The 23,565-nt window shown below is 31.4% G+C and overlaps 6 protein-coding genes across 9 annotated transcripts; 1 reads left to right on the top strand and 5 right to left on the bottom strand.

The window, feature by feature from the left end:
- The first annotated feature begins 629 nt into the window (after positions 1-629).
- ACTIN (actin-3) lies at positions 630-3,203 on the top strand. The gene is made up of 5 exons (XM_004493535.4): positions 630-770; positions 868-947; positions 1,171-1,564; positions 2,005-2,618; positions 2,796-3,203. The coding sequence occupies exons 2-5, from the start codon at positions 888-890 to the stop codon at positions 2,859-2,861; spliced, it is 1,134 nt and encodes a 377-aa protein (XP_004493592.1). The 5' UTR covers positions 630-770; positions 868-887; the 3' UTR covers positions 2,862-3,203.
- A 354-nt stretch (positions 3,204-3,557) lies between these two features.
- Positions 3,558-4,835, bottom strand: LOC101509382 (probable protein phosphatase 2C 68). Its single transcript, XM_004493534.4, has 3 exons — positions 4,480-4,835; positions 4,005-4,253; positions 3,558-3,903 (listed from the first exon to the last, which is right to left on the bottom strand). The coding sequence occupies exons 1-3, from the start codon at positions 4,828-4,830 to the stop codon at positions 3,622-3,624; spliced, it is 882 nt and encodes a 293-aa protein (XP_004493591.1). The 5' UTR covers positions 4,831-4,835; the 3' UTR covers positions 3,558-3,621.
- A 1,630-nt stretch (positions 4,836-6,465) lies between these two features.
- On the bottom strand, positions 6,466-9,130 carry LOC101508838 (probable protein phosphatase 2C 43). Of its 2 annotated transcripts, XM_004493532.4 has the most exons (4): positions 8,823-9,130; positions 8,219-8,400; positions 7,074-7,690; positions 6,466-6,964 (listed from the first exon to the last, which is right to left on the bottom strand). In XM_004493532.4, exons 2-4 carry the CDS (start codon positions 8,364-8,366, stop codon positions 6,632-6,634), a joined length of 1,098 nt encoding a protein of 365 aa, XP_004493589.2. In that variant the 5' UTR covers positions 8,367-8,400; positions 8,823-9,130; the 3' UTR covers positions 6,466-6,631. The 2 variants fall into 2 exon arrangements, with proteins under 2 accessions (XP_004493589.2, XP_073222008.1); XM_073365907.1 differs by lacking the exon at positions 8,823-9,130 and having other exon boundaries at positions 8,219-8,781.
- Positions 9,131-10,399: 1,269 nt separating this feature from the next.
- LOC101508524 (probable protein phosphatase 2C 43) lies at positions 10,400-13,298 on the bottom strand. 3 transcript variants are annotated; one of them, XM_073365765.1, is made up of 5 exons: positions 12,974-13,298; positions 12,565-12,832; positions 11,366-11,982; positions 10,949-11,258; positions 10,400-10,716 (listed from the first exon to the last, which is right to left on the bottom strand). In XM_073365765.1, exons 2-5 carry the CDS (start codon positions 12,710-12,712, stop codon positions 10,709-10,711), a joined length of 1,083 nt encoding a protein of 360 aa, XP_073221866.1. In that variant the 5' UTR covers positions 12,713-12,832; positions 12,974-13,298; the 3' UTR covers positions 10,400-10,708. The 3 variants fall into 3 exon arrangements, with proteins under 3 accessions (XP_073221866.1, XP_004493588.1, XP_073221865.1); XM_004493531.4 differs by having other exon boundaries at positions 12,565-12,801; XM_073365764.1 differs by having other exon boundaries at positions 12,565-13,298.
- A 4,444-nt stretch (positions 13,299-17,742) lies between these two features.
- LOC101508201 (probable protein phosphatase 2C 43) lies at positions 17,743-20,525 on the bottom strand. The gene is made up of 4 exons (XM_004493530.4): positions 19,993-20,525; positions 18,730-19,346; positions 18,289-18,601; positions 17,743-18,077 (listed from the first exon to the last, which is right to left on the bottom strand). Exons 1-3 carry the CDS (start codon positions 20,270-20,272, stop codon positions 18,305-18,307), a joined length of 1,194 nt encoding a protein of 397 aa, XP_004493587.1. The 5' UTR covers positions 20,273-20,525; the 3' UTR covers positions 17,743-18,077; positions 18,289-18,304.
- Positions 20,526-21,938: 1,413 nt separating this feature from the next.
- Positions 21,939-23,035, bottom strand: LOC101507889 (uncharacterized). Its single transcript, XM_004493529.4, has 2 exons — positions 22,568-23,035; positions 21,939-22,226 (listed from the first exon to the last, which is right to left on the bottom strand). Exons 1-2 carry the CDS (start codon positions 22,892-22,894, stop codon positions 22,137-22,139), a joined length of 417 nt encoding a protein of 138 aa, XP_004493586.1. The 5' UTR covers positions 22,895-23,035; the 3' UTR covers positions 21,939-22,136.
- Between the last annotated feature and the right edge of the window lie 530 nt (positions 23,036-23,565).

Raw genomic sequence — 23,565 nt, 5'->3', positions numbered from 1 at the left:
ATACATAAACAATCACATTTTGTACACACGCAAAAGATATCTGATTAATTATGTGTAAAAATATGATTAGTTCAGTTGAGTAAATAATTAAAAATTAAACTCTTATACATTTTCAAATGAATATTTTTATTTTTGAATTTTTATTCTATTTGTAGATAAAATAGTAAAAAAAAACTTACACAAAATTACAATATTCTAAATTTGAACCCAAAACAAAATATATTATTTACTCTAATAATATTGACATTACCAATTAAGTTAACGTATTTTAAAGTAATTGTCACATTTCCTTTTTTTATATATATAATTATTTTGACAAAAAGATATATAACTTTTTACTAATAGTTAAAGGTGTTAAAGATTGAACAAACTAAAAAATGCAACCACAAAATTTGGAATAGAAAACATTCCAAATAAAGGAGATAGTAATAATCCCTTAAACCAAAGTAGAGAGCTAATTAATAATAAATAAATAGGGTAATTAATTTGGGAGATAAGAGGGAAAAAGAAGAGATGATGATGTGTAGTGCGGAACTGGAAAGCAAGTAAAAGAGCAACATTGCCAGCTATTTCCAACAAGAAACATGGCCCGTAGATGAGATATTCGCAACAGACGGTTAGGATTGAAGCATTAGCAATTTAGAATTAATTTGACCCGAATTTGCATTTACGAGTGTTTCCCTTTTTAAAAACCACAGACGCGGGTACTAACTTAACACACATAGAAAACAACACTCTCTCGAACATTCCTTCTTCATTTCGTAGTTCAGGTACCCCTCTCAATCTCTCACATCACTTCATTGTTTATTATCTCAATTTCTCATTTTCATTTTCATTTTCATTTTCATTTTCCGTGTGTCTATGCAGCAAATCAATTACAATCAACAATGGCAGAATCTGAAGATATTCAACCTTTGGTCTGTGATAACGGAACCGGAATGGTCAAGGTATCAATCATTATCAATCAATCGATCTCTTAAACGTTTTCCTTCAATTTAATATCTTTCATTGTATAAAATTAGAAATTAGTTATTCCTACAAAATGCAGAGACAGATTATAATTAGCACACGAATATAATAATTGATGTCGGTTTACAGTCCTTTGATGAGAAGTGTTGGTGTTAATGAGATCGATAGAAACTTCAATTGATGTTATTGTTGTTGTTTTAGGCTGGTTTTGCAGGAGATGATGCACCAAGAGCAGTGTTCCCTAGCATTGTAGGTCGTCCACGTCACACAGGGGTAATGGTAGGTATGGGACAAAAAGATGCATATGTTGGTGATGAAGCACAGTCAAAGAGAGGTATTTTGACACTGAAATATCCAATTGAGCATGGAATTGTTAGTAATTGGGATGACATGGAGAAGATCTGGCATCACACTTTCTACAATGAACTTCGTGTTGCTCCTGAAGAACACCCTGTTCTTCTCACTGAAGCTCCTCTTAATCCTAAGGCTAATCGGGAGAAAATGACTCAGATCATGTTTGAGACTTTCAATACTCCTGCTATGTATGTTGCCATTCAAGCCGTGCTTTCCCTTTATGCCAGTGGCCGTACAACTGGTAAATTCTTTCTTTCATCTTCAATCTTGTTGCATCTATAAATATATATTGATCTATTCTAAGTCTCGTGTATTTCAGTTTATTTAATAATATAAACATTTTTTAAACTCTATGTGAGAGCTTAAGGAAGCAGTTTATAACATGTCCATAAGTTTTTTCAACTTATTTTCTCATAACCTTTTCAGGATAGCTTATGAAAATAGTTTGACTTTATTTTATCATTTGTTATAGAAATATCTTATACAAAAACACTTATATGATAAATATTTGTAAAGTGTTTAAATAAGTTGTTTATCCAAACAGAGTGTTGTTCTTGTTCATTTCGGTTGCAGTTTTGTGCAATGAATGATGAATATGATTTGAAGGGGTAGTCACGTCATGGTAAATAAATATGCCTTGAGATTGAATTGAGTTGATGTGGTTTTCTATGATTTTTGTAGGTATTGTTCTGGACTCTGGAGATGGTGTTAGTCACACTGTTCCAATTTATGAGGGTTATGCCCTGCCACATGCGATCTTGCGTTTGGATCTTGCAGGGCGTGATCTCACCGATGCACTGATGAAGATTTTAACAGAGCGTGGCTACACTTTCACCACATCTGCAGAGCGTGAAATTGTGAGGGACGTGAAGGAGAAATTAGCCTATATTGCTCTTGATTATGAGCAGGAGTTGGAAACTGCTAAGATCAGCTCAGCTGTTGAGAAGACTTATGAGCTACCTGATGGGCAGGTGATCACAATCGGCGCCGAAAGGTTCCGCTGCCCCGAAGTTTTATTCCAGCCATCCATGATAGGGATGGAATCTCCTGGTATCCACGAGACAACATTTAACTCCATCATGAAGTGTGATGTCGACATTAGGAAGGATCTGTATGGTAACATTGTCTTGAGTGGTGGTTCTACTATGTTCCCCGGAATTGCTGATAGAATGAGCAAAGAGATTACAGCATTGGCACCCAGCAGCATGAAAATCAAGGTTGTAGCACCACCAGAGAGGAAATACAGTGTCTGGATTGGAGGCTCCATTTTGGCATCTCTCAGCACTTTCCAACAGGTATGAAGTTGTTGGATTTTTAAATGATATAATTCACAAAATAAATCAGGAAATTTCATTTAAACAATAAGTACAAGTTATAAAAAGTAGGAGGAAATGACAAATGTGTATTACTGAGGCTTAGTTGTGTCATTTCTAATGTGTTCCTTTCTGATATGTTTACTTTTCCTTGTGCAGATGTGGATTGCAAAGGCAGAATATGATGAATCTGGCCCATCAATAGTACACAGGAAATGCTTCTAAGTTCAAATCATGGAGCACTGAGAGCTGAACCAAGGAAATTACAATATATACTTTGTACTACATAAATACCATCTAGTGGTTGAGGAACTTCCATTTCCTATTCTTTTACCATTTCTTTTATCACGTTTCTCTGTGTTTTCCTTTCTTGATATGTTGGGATAAGAGCATGAAGGCTAGCAAGATATGTAAGATTCAGTTTTCCCCTCATTTTGTTGTAGAGATGTGTATTGTTACGGATCTGGTTTGTTTGACTCAACAAATCTTTTCATTAAGTTTTCTGATTGACCATAGTGGTATGTGTTTGATTTATAAATCTATGAAACCAAAAAGTCATTGCTATCACTTTCCAATCTTCTGTCTTGATAATATATGAAACCCTACAATTCATATGCCAACTCGATACATTTCCTGAATTATTGTTTTGTTTGCAAATATACTTATACATGGATGTTTGTATGAACAGATTGAATTACTTACTCTATTTTTAATTAATCAGGTAATTTTTCCAACATTTTCAGATAAACTATAATTGGGTGCTATAAAACGGTGTGCAGTGTAACAGAAATGATTTTAAACCTGCATATCGAAAAATAAGGCAGAAGCAACCAAGTTTGCCTCTATATACTTTTAGACATGGTGTCACGGAAACTCTTGGACACATACTAAAATTTGATGGAACAATAGAACAAAACTGAGTGAATGATCCCACTATGGTATCTTATTTTCTAGCTGTACTTGTTTGGAATAATCTCAGCAAGTTTCACATATCATCGAGATTTCTAAAATCTGATGATCGAACTGTGTTAGAATGGCCTCTATAGGACCTAATCTGTGGCCTCACACCCCCATTCGGCATTTTGTCTAAATATACAACAATCACAGTCATATCGTCGTGAAAATCCGTCCTACTTCCATCATCAGCAACAACACGTCTCCCACTAACATGACTTGACTTAGGAGCCTGCAATATGTCATTATATCTTTTTCGCCTTTCGAGAGCCGCAACCGCTTGAGCAAGCATCACAAGTCTTTTTGCGATTCCCTGCACCAAAAACACACCATTGCAGACCACAAACAAACAAACAAACAAACTTCTGGTTCTCCTAGTAAAGAAAAACTAGTTAGAAAGAACAATATACATACATTTCGTGGCCGGGTGTTAACAATATAAGCTGCTTCCTTAATTGTAATCTTTTTCCAAAATCCACCAGATCCAAATATAATGAATTTTTCAGTATCTTTTAAGACTCTTGAATAAACCTCTGGTTCTGCTGATAGAAAGGGTTCTTCGAAATCTAGTGACACACGGTGCCCTAACGGGGCTTCGAAATTACTCGCATCAGTAAATGGCTCCTTGTTCTTCATATACGCATTTCCTATACATCTGCTGATCTGTCAAACCCAATCAGCACACCACAATCACATTAATTACAGATAGAGAGACTAAAATACAATGAATAACTTAGAAGTGAATCATAGGAATGAAGTATATGATCATATCATAGAAATAGGCACATTGATATAAATAAAGCTCAGCAATGTATGTTGGATGGTTACTTATTATACCAGTCAATCAAAAGGTAAACTGAAAGGAAAGCAAAACAGAACCAAACCAAACCTCTGATAAGCCTCTAACACGCCATTTTCCATTAACTTCAACCAGTCTACGATGATCATTCGGATGTGATTCGATGATTTCATTTTGAATATCCCAATTTTGACAATTGTGATCTCTGACCACTTGGTCAATATGCAATCTTTTAAACTTACCCTTATGAGAACCAAGTATAACACGGGAGTCTCCGACGTTGGCGACAAACAGTGTATCTTTCCATATAACACAAATTAGACAACCCGAACTAACTACACTTATCACTGGATTACGATGTTGCTGATAATTGTTTCTGGCAAACTCAATAAACCCTGCCTCAGTGTCAACAATAACTTGCTTCAGAATTTCAGTAGACATATTGTTATAATAAGTTAGCCTACTTAAAAACTTATTTCATTTTAGTATTTTTGAATAAATAATCAAACATATCTTTAAATAGACTAATGAGTTAACATGTCAATGAAATTAAGTTTTTTATTTATTTATATTTAACATGACATTTTAAGGAATATGACATCCTACTTTAATATTATTTTATATTTATATATTTAAATATGTAAAAAACTAAAGAAGATTAATATGATTAAATTACTAAAAGTTCAATATCTAACAAGAAGATCAAAATTTAATATTCTAATTACAGTAGTAGTACAATATATTATGTTGTTTGAAGTCTAATCTTTTTAATTAAATATATTTTTTTTTAAGTTTTGACTTTACCCGTTTAAAAAAAAATTGATTTGATATAGACCTAGCATAAACTATATTGTAGGTCTCTATCGATTAGCTTGATCTATTCCCACTTTTAATTATTAGGTTGTCTAATGAGTTTTTATTAATCCATCAAATTTGCGGTAAATTTGAAGCTTGGTTTTGTAGGTTGGAGGCTCTCGTGCAAAAGTAAACACAATTGCCAAATGAGAATCATCTTGACAAGATTCATTTTTCTTCAATTTAATAATAATACATAGTGACTTTTGATAATTGATGCTTTGAGGGGCAGATGAAAATGAAGTATGTCAAGCATATTTGGTGGAGCAATAAAAATGGTCCGAATTCCTTCAAATATTCAGCCCACTCAATCTCATGCTATATATTAGTGATAGGTTTTTGCGACTGTATTTGCGGGAAAAAATTATGTGTGAAATATTTTGAGTTTTTTTTTTTCTTTTCAATCTTATATTATAAAATTGTATTGTATATAAAGCTAAATTGTAGTTGGCTTGGTCCTAGGTCCTATGAGGTTTCTGTTTTTTCAAGAATATTTTTTTAGTCTATAAAAGAAATAATAATTACTATCATAAGTTTACTACAACGGTGAGATATCAAATTCGAACACATATATTAAAATATTTAACATCATAATGATATTTGACAGATAAATAAATAATATTTATAAAGATATTGAAAAATCCTTCTTTTATCCTTTTATCTTTGACTTTTCCGTTTTTAAACAGATATTAATAAAAATAATAAAATAGACTTGTAATCATAGCTCATGTGTTAATAATTACGGGAACATTCAATATGAGCATTATGAAGAAAAAAAATGTCAATAGTATGGATTGAACTTTATATTCTTTTTTATAATACCCATTTAATGTCCCATTCCAAAACACTAGGATAATGTTTGAGATTTGTTTTTTTAAAAAGAGATAATTATTGTAAGTTAATTTTGAGTTGGAGAAAGTATATAATTATGTATTGGTAAAAAAACAGAATGAATTGATACAATCCATTGAAAGTGGCGTAAACTTTTATAGCCTTTAACATTAACGTTAGTAGTTCAGTCCATACTCGGATATGCCATCTTTTGAATTCAAACGTATAAAACTCTAATGACGATCAACGGCTTTTAAAAATAGAAGCTCATAAAATACATTTGATCTGTAAAGAGAAAAATCCAAAATCTTTTAATAAAGTAAATTTTCATATATTAGAAACTTGATAGAAGGCTAAGTTTAGTATATTCAAAGAATTGTTTATTATTTTCTTATACTTTATGAATTAAATAGGAAATTGAAGGATTTTTCTGTCGTAACTTTTATTTGGATTGCAACCTTAGCACTAACCAGAGCTTTTACTAAGCAATAATGTGTGTATGCAATAATACATATGCTATTACTAATTGAACACCCTTTTCCAACACATGAAAACTCTAGTATATTACTTCATAGGCGGCGATTTCAGGTGCGTCGAAATACATAAAACTTGATGGTTGAATCGTGTCAGAGAAGCCTCTGAAGGAATTGACCCCTGGCACCGAGATGATTGCTGGTGTTGCAGTCTGATTCCGATTTGGCTCTTTGTCGAAGAATACAACTATCACAGTGATATCATCATGATATTCACGCCTAGTTCCTTCAACAGAAACACTAGGCGCCCTACTAACACCACGTCCCTTAGGAATCCCTCTAAGCTCAGTATAACTTATATTCCTTCTTCTTGCTGCAATCTCTAGAGCAATCCTCACAAGTCTTTTTGCAATTCCCTGCATCAAAAACCCACCACACCATACCATAAATAGAAAAAACCAAGAGCTAGCTAGCAAAGGTAAATAATAAGAGAAAAACAAGTAGCTAGAAAGAACAAGATCATACATCTCGTGGATTGGTCTTAACAATTTTAGCAGCTTGCTTATTTGTCAATAGTTTCCAAAGTCCACCGGATCCAAATATAATGAATTTATCACTGTTATTTAAGACTCTCGAATGTATCGCAGGTTCTGCGGATAGCAATGGTCGGGTAAAAGGAGAAGGCACGCGTTCGGACTCTGGGGCTTGGAATGGTGAGCTTAAAATGAAAGGTTCCCGCTTCAAATATGCGTGTCCTATACATCTGCTTACCTCGCTTATGCCTTTAACATGCCATGCGTTAAAATTAAAGGTCACAATATTCGGATCATCTCGATGCAAATTCATGAGTTCTAGTCTAATATCCTCATTGCGAGCATTGTGATCTCTGACCAACTGTCGAACACATAATCTATTAAATGGACCTCCTACAGAACCCATTACAGCACGGGAGTCTCCAAGGTTGGCGATATATAGTCTCCCTTTCCATATAATACAAAATAGACAACTCGAACCAACTATACCTAGCTCTGGCTGTTGTTGATAACCCTCTTCAACATCAAGCATGAACTCTCCCTCGGTTTCAGCAACAACTGTCTTCAGAATATCTTCAGACATATTGGTGCCATTCTCATTAATATACCCTGTAACCGTAAACTTCCATTATTTCTTAAACCCATGCTACACATAATATAACATTAGGAAAGTTAAAAAAGCAGAGAGCTAAGTTTGTGCAAAATTATTGCAGGTTAGATATTTATGTATGTTAACTCATACTAAAATAACTATACTCAAAAAACTAAAAGATGTATGGGGTAATGTAAAATATTTATTTGTGGGAAATGGATTTCTCCCCCGAATATTATCATCATTCATATTTCTACCACCACATACACAAGAACTTTTAATAAGATTATTTTCTTGATTTCTTTATCCTTTTTAATTAAGCTAACATTTCCTATCTCATCAATTCTAGGATGTACAGTCAATCAATACATAATTCCTTTAAATAAATTGTTTCAATTCTATCCACACTCCTTCAAAGAATTAATCAAAGTTAGAAGAGAACTGCAATAAGGTGTAAACATGACAAAGCATAACACACAAGCATGCAGACAAGAAAGAAACAAAGAACATAGAAAATGATAGCAGAAACTTAAAAGAAGACTCACACAATAGATCCTGGAAGAGGGTATTACTCATGATGTTTGACGTGATGTCGCCTTTATGACCATCGTAAATTCCAACGAAGAGTGCTTTAGTGCCAACCTCAAGCTGGCATCGATCCTCCATATTGCCATTGGCCTGAACCGCAGCCATGGAGAATTCACCTAATTGATGCTCACAAAGTTCCCTAGACCACCCAAGAGGATCTTCATCAAATTCATTAATGTCAACAAAATATTCGCTTTTGCGCTTACTAACTATATTTTTAAGCCGCTTAAACATGATTTTGTGGTTTCACTTCTTGAAGAGAAGAAAGGGTGACTAGAGAAAAGGCTGAAGTGAGATAAAAATGTGAATATGGAAGATGAATAAATGTAAATAATAAGTATGCTATCTATTTGGTGTATTATATATAGTAATGATAAAATGAAAATGAAGTAACTGAAAACAGAACATGACAAGCAAGGATATAACTAACTAAACTAACAGGTATATAACTGAATTTAACTAAGTAAACTAACTTCATTTTGAAATGAATAATTGCAAATGAATGAGTAAGAGAGATTTTGATATGAAGAAGAGCTTATCGGTTTTCCCCAAATTCGTTACCATATTTCCAATGTGGACGGATTCCATCGCCATAGACGGCGTTCTACGTTGCAGCACGTTTTCCGCGCCGCCGCTGTGGCGGCAGCATCTCCCCTCTCTCCAGTGGCATCTCCGAACTCACACTCATCGTTGATAGGGTTTCAAAATTGCTCCACACATCGAAATCAAGCAAACTGGGAACCATGTTTTATTCACAATGAACAAGTTTCCTACAAACAAAAGGCATTCCCCCTTCTAAACAAGAATAACTAACTTTCGATTAAAATGTAACAAACTATTCCTCCGTTTCAATATGAGATTCACTTTATTCAAAATATTGTCGAATTATTACATTTTTTATATATATACTACACTTCAATAATCATTGTGTGCACGAGTTACAAAATATTATTGTATTTTATATTAATAATAATAAAAATCTCATCAATAATTAAGATGATTAGTTTAATTAAAATAATTTTTTTTTCTTTTGTTTAATTATTAGATTTTTTAATGTGTAAAAAACTTTAAAAACACCTTTATGGAGATGTTGAGAGTAATAAGCAAGTCGAGGTAGAAGAGAGACAATGACAAAACTGAGAATCCAAATCTTAATTTGTACTACTTGATAGTAGTAGATGCTACGTGAGTTAGCATATGTGAAACGCTAGTCTATCGAAAAAACAAGTGTTTTGAGTTTTTATTTTTCAAGTTGTTTCTCCTATCAAAAGCAATTCATATCCAAAACTGGTATTGTAGCTTCCATGGTGGTGAGAATCGATTCAAATAGTTCCCTCCTTTCTCTCTGATTTGAATTTTATTTTTTACAGTGTTTCTCAATTTTGTTGACTGTGAGTTTGCAAGCCCAATTTTGATGATTTGATTTAAAATATATTATATGGTGAAAAAACAAACAGTTAAATCTAATGTGATTGATTAAAAAAAAAACTATTTTGGTAATTATACATTCAAAAACAATTTTAATTTAAACTATCAAAACAACATAAATTTATAAAATAATTTTTGTTTATTATATTTAAACATAAATCATGTTATACTCATTTTATTTTTAATCAAAATTAATTCTACAAAATTAATTTATTTAAAATCAAATTTCATCTCGCATAAATATGCACGTAATCATGGTAGAAGACATTTTATTTTCCAAAACAAAAAATGAAAAATCACTTCAAATCTTAAACATGTGGCATGTGATGTCACCTTTTCTAAATCTATTGTATTTATTTCATTTTTGGACTGACCCTATCATTTCACTTGGTGAATAATTCCATTTCTTACGTCCCAAAGCATTCATGCAGTGAAAATAACTTAGATACAAAAAAGTATAACTTTACGGCCGACATTAAGCATGAATCCACCATAAAACAACCCAGCACTTAAATATTGTTTGAATAAACAATTTATTTAACAACTTATAGCATAACCACTAGTGTATATATTATTTTTGCAACATAAAATAAAATAAAGTCAAATTATTTTTATATAAATTGTAAACTATTTTCATAAGTTGTAAACTAGCTTCTAAATCAATGCAAACCGACCTCATATTTCAATCTTCGGCCACAAAATCAATTGAGTTCTACTCAACTTAACCTTCTTATGTGGTTTTTGTTTGATGATAGAGATTTAACATACACTTCTCATGTTTCAGATGTGGCATGACAAGACCAGTTTGTACTAATTTTTAAGCAAACGGAGCCAAAAAAATACATTTTAATTGATACTTGGAAGTAAAAAAGAATAAAATCAGTGAAAAGAAAAAAGTACTTAATAGTTGAATATTAAACCAATAGTGCAATATACATAGCGTGAGGTTTGCTTTCATCTGACCAGGAACTTTCATAGCTTGTAATTTTTCCAGATGCTTATGTTAATCCATGAAAACTCTAGAGATCTGCAAGAAAGTAATGGACCGAAAACAGTAAGAAAGCGCTCATGTTCTGTGTTGCAGCACTATTATTGAAAAAGTGCTTAATTACCCATCTAATTATAACTTGTTTTATTAGTTCACCATTACCTCAAACCCCATTCAATCAATCTTTGTGATTTAAAAACAAATTAAGAGGCAAATAAACATCAAGATTATACGAATAATGAAAATAAAACTATTACTCTAGAAAACATACAGATTCCAAATGCTTGATGTGTGACTCTGAGAGATCTAAAATCTGATAATTCAAGCTTAGAGAAGGCTCTGCAAGAAACAATTCTTCCTTCAAGAGGGATATCATTCGGATTCCAAATTGGCTTTTTGTCCAAGAATACAACTATCACAGTGATATCATCATGATATTCCCGCCTAGTTCCTTCATCAGAAATACTAGGCCTCTTACTAACACCATATCCCTTAGGAATCTTCCTAAGCTCACTATAGCTTTTATTCCTTCTTCCAGCTGCAATCTCTAGAGCAATCTTCACAACCCTTGATGCAATTCCCTGCAACAAAAACTCACCATACTATACCATAAATAAACAAAACCGGAGATAGCTAGCAAAGATAATAGTAAAAGGAAGAACAAGTAGCTAGAAAGAGCAAGCCATACTTCACGTGGATTGTTCTTAACAATTTTAGCAGCTTGCTCATTTGTCAACAATTTCCAAAGTCCACCAGATCCAAATATAATGAATTTATCATTGTCGTTTAAGACTCTTGAATATATCTCAGGTTCTGCTGATAGCAATGGTTGGTTAAAAGGAGAAGGCACACGTTCGGACTCTGGGACTTGGAACGATGAGTTTAAAGTGAACGCTTCCCGCTTCCAATACGCGTGTCCTATACCTCTGCTTACCTCGCTTATGCCTTTAACACGCCATGCGTCAAAATTATAGGTCACAATATTCGGATCATCTGGATGCAAATTCACGAGTTCTAGTCTAATATCCTCATTACGAGCGTTGTGGTCTCTGACCAACTGTTGAACACGGAACCTATTCAACGGACCCCCCACAGAACCCATTACAGCACGGGAGTCTCCAAGGTTGGCGATATATAATGTCCCTTTCCATATAACACAAATTAGACAACTTGAACCAACTATACCTAGCTCTGGCTGTTGTTGATAACCCTCTTCAACCTCAAGCATAAACTTTTCCTCGGTTTCAGCAACAACTGTCCTCAGAATATCTTCAGAAATATTTTTATCATTCTCCTCAATATACCCTGTAACCGTAAACTTCCATTATTTCTTAAAACAATGCTACACATAACAATATAACATTAGGAAAGCTAAAAAAGCAGAGAGCTAAGTTTGTGCAAAAATATTGCAGGTCAAAAACTAAATTAACCCATACCCATCAATTTAGACCCAAAAACTAAAACTGAGTTTTAAGAAAATGAAACCAAATAATTTCGAATTTCATAAACCATAAAACCATAACAATATAAAATAGCCGATACACCCACCTTTTTTTTAAAAAGGAGGAGGGAAAATCAAGTTCTTATTTTAATCAAAAAATGTATGGGGTATGGGGTAATAAAAAAATGTACCCGTGTGAAATGGATTTCTCCCCCAAATGTTATTATCATCCATATTTCTACCACCACATACACAAGAACTTTAGGTAAGATTATTTTATTTATTGTTTTAAATTAAGATAACATTTCCCACTCCTTAAATTGTTGTGTGTTTCAATTCAATCCACACTCCTTAAAAAGAATGAATCAAAGTTAGATGCGAACTACAATAAGACAGAAGGGAATCACAAGCATGCAAAGAAGAAAGAAAGTTAAAAGAAGACTCACTAAGTAGATCATGAAAGAGGTTATTACTGATGAACTCTGAAGCAATGTTGCCTCTATGGCCATCATAAATTCCAACGAAGAGTTCATTATGGCCAACTTCAAGCTGACTGTGATCCTCCATATCGCCATTCGCATGAACAGCAGCCATGGAGAATTTACCACATTGATGCGGAAACAGTTCCCTCGACCACCCAAGAGGATCTTTATTAAATTCATCAATGTCATCCAAATGTTTGCCTGTGCAAGCACAAACTATTTTCTTAAGACACTTAAAAAACATGATCTTAGTGAGAATTAGTGTTGAGATAAAAAAAGTTAATGAAATGTATTTGTGTACAGAATAATGAAAAATTAAGTAACTGAAATCAACATAACGGTTATATAACTGAATTTAACTAACTAAACTAACTTCATCATAATGAAGAGCTTATCAGTTTTCCCCAAATTTGTTTCCAATTTTCCAATGTCTACCACGCCTTAACAGAATTCTACGCTCCGCCGCTGTGGTGGCTATCCTCCCTGCAAAGTGGCGGCATAATTTTCCCTCTCTTCTGTAGCACCGCCGAATACACGTACAGATTCCACTGCGATAGTAGGCGGTCTACGTCGCAGCAAGTTCTCTGCGATGTCGCTGTGGTGGCTATTCTCCGTGCAAAGTGGCGGCAGCATATCCCCTCTCACCAGTGGCATCTCCGGATTCACACTCAATCGGCGATAGGGTTTCTAAATCATTTGTTGAGATTGATTTTTACCAAAAAAAATACATTATATTTAAATAAAATATAGTTTTATTTTTTAAAATTTATAATAATAAATATATAATTTATTGTGTTTTTCATGTTTAAATTATTGAATATTAAAATTATTTTTTTAATATGTTTTAAATAAGAAATAACTTATATTTTTTTTGTATAAACTCTAACATAATAAAATAAATATTTTATTTAATAAATGTATTTAAACTAATATAATATTTTTATGAGTAGAAATATAGTTGTTATTATTTGTTTTTTATATTTATTATTTTATTTTTTGTTTATTTATTAAACTTATGAATAAAATTTTCAGTAATAGTTTTTTTTAAAGGATTGGTAGGATAGTTATAATTATTATTATTATTATTATTATTATTATTATTATTATTATTATTATTATTGTTGTTGTTGTTGTTGTTATTCAGCATTGTTTATATAACCGAGTGATCAATTAAATATTTGTCATGAGTAAAAAAAAAAAATTTAACTTGAATATATTTTTGTTTGCAGAATCATGTTTCTAAATGGTGTATTTTTATTTTTTTGCTTTACTCTCTTTGCAGTTTTTGAATAATTTGTTTAAATAGCCGAAACAATTACAATTGATATAAAAGTCCACAAACTAGAATGCAACTTCCAAGCTCCATATGTTCATAAGGACTGTGTTTCAGTTGCAACATGCAAGTGAAATATACACTTTTAGAACTTCATTTTTTATGTTATTTTTTACTCTTTCCATTGTAGAACTTATAGTCACTAACTTGTGGCGTACTCTATTTTAAATAGTTGAACTTATGTTTTTTGGCTCTTATCAACAAATCACTCTTCAAATTGTAAACTTTGAAAAAGGTTTATTTTAAAGATAATATTTCATTTTTGGTTCTACTGAAATGGTAAAAATGACCAATTTTGTTTTCTATTATTTTATTGGGATGGTCCATTTACTACTGAAATTTTCTCAACTAGTTTAAAATTTATTTTTTATGAATCAATTAAGTTAAAAATAAATATATATTTCATAAATAGAGTATTTTTTTTAATTATTTTTTAGATAAAATTTTGACAGAAATTATGTTATAATAATAATATTTTATATGATAAATCATACATGAAACAAATATTTTATCATTTATAAAAAAAATTATTTTTCTCTTACATTGTCTTAATACATTAGAATATACAAATTAGATTCTTATCACATTTGTAGACAATAGTTTGATCACATTTCGTCAGAAAATTGATACATTCGTAATGGCATTGCTATTTTTTAACAATCCCGTGACTATTTCTAAATAAAGTTATTTAAGAATTTTGTTTAGACAACCATCAAATTTAAGTATTGTTGAAAATGATTCACACCACTTATATTGTAAACCATAACCACTTATACAAAGTATACAGTATACTAAAAAGCAATAAATTAGAAATGACGATTCAAACTATATAATTTTGTTTAAAATTATTGTAAACCATAACCACTTAATTTTGCTTTTTCAATAAAACAAAATATAATTGTATAGCGGAATCTAAAACCCTATATTTTATTTTTCATTAGTTTAAATATTATTACTCCATGAGTTTTAAAAGAGTGTCAATTTAAAAAAAATAATTCAAAATATAGATTATAGTTTAAAAAAAAATTCACCAAAATCTTATCCCCTCACTAAAATTGTCGATAATTAAATTATTTCTCTCAAATATCCGGTACACAAATTAACACTACTTACAATTTCTGGGTGGTATAATTTGTGTACCGAGAATATCAAGGCGTGTGGGATAAAATGGTGTACGGGAAATTTCAAGCCATGAAATTTCTGGTAAAATGAATTGTCTACCGGAAATGTCTCCAACAGATTTTTAGTACATTATTTATACTAACGAAAATTTTATACATTGAAATTTCCGGTAGTTACATTTATTCTATTCGAAATTTGTGTCAAATTTTCGATAGTTAATTTTATTCTACCGCAAATTTTAAATTTTAAAATTAAAAGAAAAAAACTTGTATGATAAATTTTCAAAAACGAATGAAATTTTCAGGTGTTTCAACCAGAAAGTTCAAATTTTGAAATTTCTGAGAGTTTCAAACGGAAATTTTAAATTTCCGATAGTTATACTTCAATATCGAAAATTTTCTAAAAATGAAATTTCATGTTAAGAAAAACTATCAGATTTTCAAATTTTCGAATTAGACTAACTTTCGGAAATGAAAAATAATTATTGGAAATTTTCAGTAAGAGAATTTCAGAGAAAAAAAATACTGTTTTCGAAAATTTCATAATATCTGAAATTTTTTAATTTCTATTGTATACTTAAGGGTATTTTAGTAAGTTAAGGGATAAAAAATTTAAATGAAGGGTATAAGTTCAATTGTGGGGATACAAAATCTAATTGTCTCGATCCTAATGTGTCAAAACCCAAGTCAACTGCAAATTGGAACGCCAAATTGAAGCCCATATCTTCGGCCACATCAAATTTAGGTATAGTAGTAATTTTTCAAATTGCAGTAGCGAAAACCACACATTAACCATCTCTAATAATTTTGCCAATTCGTCAAACATTATCCTTCAGACCCACATCATGGACATTGATTTTATAAAAGTTATTCGGAGGTGGACTCCATCTGACTAGAGAGACAGATTGTGGATTGACAACATCCTTGACAAAATATTCAACATCACCTTATGGTCTTCAATTAGATTCCAAACTTTACAAACATTTGTTCCAAAATTCAAAACTTTACATTCAAAACAAAATTTATTTTGAGAGTACCATATGTCATAACAAATAGATAAAATAAACTCGGCAACATCCAAATGAGATGTGGAAATATATTTTTCAAGTCACGTAGGGAAGTTTCGAGATAACTAGTCAAACCTTCTCCCAGCAGGGGGTCAAAACCAAACATGTTTTACTCAAGGGCACCTGCTAAAGATGTGATTGATGTATTCCTCCTCTTCATTGCATCATGGACATAAAGGATCACATGTTAATTTTTTTAATAACCAGAACCCCCCCTTTTGATAATTTTTTTTAACAGAGAGAGACTATTGTGGAGAACTCTCCATACTAGGTTCACATGTTTTGGGATTGTCCTAAGGTTCCATAACTTGGTCCAAAAAGCAGAATTTGGCCAAGAGTTAGAGATAGTGGATGTTTATGAGTTTTCCCAGTGTTTAATAGAATGGTAGGCACTACATACAGTGAATAAACCTTTCTTGTGAGATCCCCAAATAAGCTAATCTTTCTCTCTGGAGATAGGGAGATGAGGTTTGAGAATTTTAGTAGTTTCAAAAGATAAATCAATTGTGACACATGAGAGAGCTCGATAAGGGACGGTTTTAGAGTCCAAAATTTGTATCCATTTTGAAGTGATAACCAATTGTCTTACCAAATGTCAATATAGTGGAATGTATTTATCTTCCATATACAACCTTTTTTAAGAATTCAAATGATAGCATGAATACTTCCCATATATAACTAGGTTGGTCACCAAATTGATAAAATGTGTCACCCCTGTTTACTAAGGAGAGTAAGATTGAAAGCATTGAAACATTGAAAACCCCATACCCTTTGTTCTTAGGCGAACAGCATTTGTTCCAAAAAAACACTACGACACTATAAAAAAACCCTTTTACACCTATCACACTAACCTATTTAAGTAAATATAAATAATATTTTTATTACTATTATTATCATATAAGATTTTGAAAATTTATGTTAAATTAAGTTTTTTCTAGCCTTTTAATAATTTAATCATATTATTTTATATACCTAAAAAAAAACATATTATTCTACATTTATTTTTGACACCTATTTAAAACTATTACATCAATAAAGGGTAAAATTTATTGATCTATCATTTTATTTGATTACTTATTTAAAACTATTAGGCTTTTAAATTGGCTAACAAGTCATATCAAAATTTCATAAAGGGTAAACTCAAATAAATAAATAAAAAACTATAATACGGCCCAGACCAGTCTTAAATTTTTTAACATATCAAACTCATATAACCCATTCTAGCATATTCTCACCCATAATAATGAATGATCATTAAAAAAAAAAGGATTTAAAGGAACATACACATACGATCTCAAACAAATTTGGAACATACACACATATATAGTCTAAAACAACTTTACAATATCATTTATTGAGAAACTATCATTCATCTATGTTATTTTAGAGCAAAAAACCACAATTTTAGACATCAAAATTAAGAGTAAAACTGCAACAAATATGATAATTGAGAGGCCAAAAAATTGGATTTTAAAATGAAAACTATTTTCGGAAGTGTGATAAAATATTGTAGGGACCAAATGCAATTTGAGCTCCTTGATAGAAGAAAGCATTTTACTTCCCATAACAAAAATGGAAGTAAATATGTTATCTTTTCTGGATTTATTGTAAGTTTTGCAAGTTAGGAACAAAGTGTGGCTTAAAAACAAGCAAGGCACTTTGCTTTAAGGCCAGTTTGTACAAATTTTTATAAGCAAACAGAGTCAAAAGAATACATTTTAATTGATACTCGAAGACAACAACAATCAAATCAGTGAAAAGAAAAAAGACATAATAGTTGAATTAAACCAATAGTACAATATACGAAAGGTGAGCTTTGCTTTCATCTGGTAAGGAATTTGCATAGCTTGTAATTATTCAAGCACTAAACGGAGCCTAAACAATATCACTGATCAGACGCTTATGGCGATGAGAATGTTAATCCATGAAAACTTTAGAGGCAGTTCTACACCATGTCTGCAAGAAAGTAATGAACAAAACAATAAGAAAGTGATACAGTTCTGTTTTGCAGCACTATTATTGAGAAAATAGCCATTAACCAATTACACATTACCTCAAACCGCAATCAATCAACTTTTATGGTTTAAAAACATATTGAGAGGAAAATAAACATTTAGATCATAGGAATAATGAAAATAAATTAATACAACTACTCTAGAAAACATACTGGTTCCAATGAAAAATTATGATTCAGATCTCTGATTGAGATATCTAAAATCTGATGCTTCCATCATACTGAAGGCTTTGAAGGAAATGAACTCTGGCGGCATCACAGTCTGATTACGATTTGGCATTTTGTCTAAGAATACAACTATCACAGTGATATCATCATGATATTCCTTCCTAGTTCCTTTAACAGAAACACTAGGCCCCCTACTAACACCATGTCCCTGAGGAATCTCCCTAAGCTCATTATAGCTTGTATTCCTTCTTCCAGCTGCAATCTCTAGAGCAATCATCACAAGTCTTTTTGCAATTCCCTGCAACAAAAACCCACCATACTATACTATAAATAAACATAACCAGAGCTAGCTAGCAAAGCAAAGAAAATAGTAGTGGAAGTAAATAATAAAAGGAAGAGCAAGTAGCTAGAAAGAACAAGCCATACCTCTCGTGGATTGTTCTCAACAATTTTAGCAGCTTCCTCATTTGTCAAGAATTTCCAAAGTCCACCTGATCCAAATATAATGAATTTATTCGACTCACGTATGCGTCTTGAATGTATCTCAGGTTCTGCTGATAGCAAAGGTCGGGTAAAAGGAGAAGGCACACGTTCTGACTCTGGGACTTGGTTCGATGAGTTTATAGTGAACGGTTCCCGCTTCCAATATGCATGTCCAATACCTCTGCTTACCTCACGTATGCCTTTAACACGCCATGCATCAAAATTATAGGTCACAATATTCGGATCATCTGGATGCAAATTCATGAGTTCAATTCTGATATCCTCATTACAAGCATTGTGATCTCTGACCAACTGTTGAACAAGGAATCTATTAAATGGAATCTCAGAAGAACCCATGACAGCACGGGAGTCTCCAAGGTTGGCGATATATAGTCTCTCTTCCCATAGAATACAAATTAGACAACTGGAACCAACTATTCCTAGCTCAGGGCATTGTTCATAAGCATCTCTAATACCATTCATAACCGATTCCTCGATTTCAGCAACAACTTGCCTTAGAATATCTTCAGACATATTATCACCATTACGCTGAATATGCCCTGAAATCAGAAACTTCCATTATTTCTTAAACCCATGCTTCAAATGACAATTTAACATTAGGAAAGCTTAAAAAAGAGAGACCTATGTTAATGCAGGTCAGATACTAGTTTGTTTAAAAAACTAATACAAAAATATCTATATCAGTCAATTAAGACAAAAAAAAAAACTAAAATGGGGCTTTCAGAAAATGAATCCCACTAATGCGGAATTTCAAAAACCATATAACCATAACAATATAGAATTTCATAATCCATTGTTTTTTATAAAAAGAGGGAGAGAAACACTCGAGTCCTTTTTTAACCCAAAAAAAAGGTTTGGTTGTTATCATCCATATTACTACTAGCACACACACACAAACTTTTGGTAAGATTTGTTTCTGGATTTCTCGGTCGTTTTTAATTAAGAAAACATTTCCCATCTCATCAATTCTAGGATATACAATTCCTTTAACTTTGAATCATGTCTCAATTCCATCCACACTACTTCAAAGAATTAATCAAAATTAGGTGTAAACTGGAGTATACAACAATGTACAATGATAATAAGATAATATCACACACAATACAAGCATGCAAACAAGAAAGAAACAAAAGAACATAGAAAATGAAAGAAGAAACAATATATATTAATTAAAAGAAGACTCACAAACTAAATTCTTGAAGAGGTTAGCAAGGATGAAGGTTGAAGTGTAGTCGCCGCTAAAGCCATCATAAATTCCAACAAAGAATGCATTCTTGCCAACATCAAACTGGCTGTGAGTCTCCACAATCGAGTTCGCGTAAACTGCAGCCATGGAGAAATCACCAAATGGATGGTAACCCACGTCATGTGTCCACCCAAGAGGATCTTTATCAAATTCTTCAATGTGAATAATTTTTTCTTTTGAGCAGCATGCACAAATTATATTTTCAAGCCAGTTAGACATTATCTTTTCTTTTTAGTTTTTGCACAAACAAGAAAATGTGACTAGAGAAAAAATTGAAGTTAGAATTAGTGTTGAGTGTGTGAGAATGAATGAATGTATTTATGTATGGAATATAATAACTATGATATCTATGTGGTGTATTATTATAGGAATGAAAACAGAATATAACAAATAAGCAATTAACTATCTAAATAACGGTTATATAACTGAATTTAACCAACTAAACTAACTACATTATAAGAGAAAAGGAGAAGAGCTTATCAGTTTTCCCCAAATTTGTTACCATTTTTCCAATGTCCGTTGTTCACGGATGGATTCCACCGCTATTGACGGCGGTCTATGTTGCAGCACGTTCTTCGTGCCGCCGCTGTGGCGGCTCTCTCCCGACTCACACTCATCGGATTTTGTCAAAAGTAATTGATACTCTACACTGTTTTGTTCAGATTTTAAGACAAACAAAATCTCATTTTATTTATTAATAATAAATATTTATTTAGTATTTTTTATATTTATTAATGATAAATAATTATCCTATACTTTTTTTAATATTTATTAATAATAAATATTTATTTTTTATATTTTTATATATTAATAAAAAAATATTTATCAATTTTTTATATTTTATTAACAATGTGTTTTTTTGGTGTATTAGTGAAAATATTTATCCAATATTTTGTTTATATTTATTAATAATAAATATTTTTCTTATGTTTTTTATGTACTAGTAGCAAATATTTATTCCATAATTTTTTATATTAATTACAGACAAATATTTGTCTTATATTTTTATGTATTAATAATAAATATATATCATTTAAATTTTTATATTTATTATTGAAAAATATTTATGCTGTATTTTTTAATAGTTTTTAAAATTGGAGTAAACAAGAAAGAAAAAATAAAAATAATAGACAAACAAATTTTATCCCGTTATAAAATCCGTTATAAAATTTATTCATTCCCAAACAATACCTAAATTTGCAATTTGTTGTGTGTCGTACAATGAGACCCATCATCTTTACCTTGTATACATGTCAATTTAATAACTGACTTCTAAAAATAATTATCATTTTCTTAAATTTTATTAGACAAATATCAAATTATTTTATCTCATATCCTAATTCAATTTTATACAACTAGAATTGATTTGATTCAATCTTAAATTTATATTTGTAATTTAAATACAATTATTTCAATTGCAATTTCACAAAAAATCTAGTTTATCTGGGTTAGAATATTTTGACTCACGGAATTTATGGAAGAACTTGCATATTACTCACCAGCAAATTCTTACATTATAGAATTTAAACCTGCCTCTTTAAAATATGACCCACCCATACATACCAATGCTCACACTCATACAAACACAATTCTTGGTATAATTACCAAGTTTCTAATCTATTTTCATCATTTTTGTCAAAAAGTAGTTTTTTTTTCTTTTTGGAGCAAAAAATAGTTTTCTACTATATGTGGAGAATTTATTACAAAATAATATTACATTTATTTCATTTCTTGGGTTGACAATGCTTAAAAAGAAAAAAGGATCGTATTTAGGCTAATTCTTGTGTGATTTATAGCTAGGAAAACAATACAGTCCAATCATATTTAAATCTTCGGCCCCAAAATCCCTTGAATTCTACTCCACTTTCACTTGCCATGTTTCACATGCAGAATGACAAGGCCAGTTGGTACTAATTTATATAATCAAACACCGTCAAAACAATACATTTTAATTGATATTGAAGTAAAAAAGAATAGAAACAATGAAAAGAAATAGTGCAATATACACAAGGTGAGGTGAGCCTTGCTTTCATGGGATCACAAACTTGCATAGCTTGTAAAATACTCAAGCCCTCAAAAGAGCCTAAACAATATCACTGATCAAACGCTTATGCCGATGATAATGCTTTTCCATGAAAACTCTAGAGGCACCTTCTACAGTTCTGCGCCATGTCTGAGATTTCAAATAAATGAACATAAAAAATGAGATTTCAAATAAATGAACATAAAAAATGAGATTTCTAAAATGAACATAAATCAACAAAACATTAAAAAAAAACATCAAGTTCTATCTTGCATTGAACACTTTCAAATAAATGAGATTTATTTAAGAAATTGAGATCTCTTACCAAATGTTTTCTACATGTGCAATCTAGAAATTGAACTCTTTGTACAAATGGTTCAAAATTTAAAAGATCTAAATATTTACCACATGTTCATTTAACAAATTACTCGCTCAAATATTAAATATAAAAAATCAAATTTTATGAGAATGTTTGAGTCAAAGGGTCTAACCTTGTGAATGGTTCCCAAAAGTGATGACTTATTCCTTATATCTCTACCCCTGAGCTGCCGGAGCAACACCGATCTCCGGCTAACCGTTGGTGGCAAAAGGGACCTCCTTTCAACCACGGTGGTGCCCCCATTAGAAGGACTCTCACATTGAGTTTCCATCCTCTTCTTCCTGCGTTTGATAAGACGCAACTCTTTCTTCTCGTCGGAGCCCACTTCGGCGAACTTTCTAAGTAGCTCATCAGAAGATTTCTTGGTTACCGTTTGAACCTTAGCATCAGTAGTAGGAGCAGTAGCAGAGATAGTTGTGACAGTAGTGTTAGTGTCCATTGGAGACAGAGTTGAAGTATAAGAAGGGTGCCAAAGGAAAATGATTATGTAATTTGGTTTATAATGAAAAATGTAAGAAAATGTTAATATGATTTGATGGTTTTATGAGGATAAATAAATGAACCGTTGTGGGAATGCAATAGAAAAACAGGTATGTCAAATGAGTGTTATTATTGAAATTGAATAATGGAAGATAGGGTAGGAAATATAGCCGTTGGGTTGAGATCTTGTTTATAAAAAAGCTTAGTTAATTTTTTGTAGAGTTTTATTTGTATTTGTTTTGACTGTAATGGCATGTGAATGTTCTGAGAGTGACAATACAATAATTGCAAATGGACAAGAACTGCAATTGCGCTCTCCTTCAATTTCAGTGTTTCTTTCTGACACACTTTTTAACACTGTTCGCCAAATAAAGGTCGCTTAAATATTAGGCAAAGAGTAATTAATTTTGTTTAAAAATTTAAAAGTTATTTTAAACATATTTTAAAATAATCAAAAATATCTCAAGAATTGTTAAATTTTATTTTTTACATAATAACCTCATTAAGCAAGTCTCAAACACAGTTAATCAGTCTAACAATCACTTATAATTTCTTCCAAAAAAAAATCATTTATATTGTTAATTAAGAAAATTTGGAGGAGGAAGTAGGTTTCTCCTTTTTTATATTTTT

The sequence above is a fragment of the Cicer arietinum genome, chromosome 3, assembly GCF_000331145.2.
Source record: "Cicer arietinum cultivar CDC Frontier isolate Library 1 chromosome 3, Cicar.CDCFrontier_v2.0, whole genome shotgun sequence".
NCBI classification, from domain to species: Eukaryota; Viridiplantae; Streptophyta; class Magnoliopsida; order Fabales; family Fabaceae; genus Cicer; species Cicer arietinum.
The sequence above is the reverse complement of the archived record's forward strand: the minus strand, read 5'-3'. Positions and strand labels throughout refer to the sequence as shown.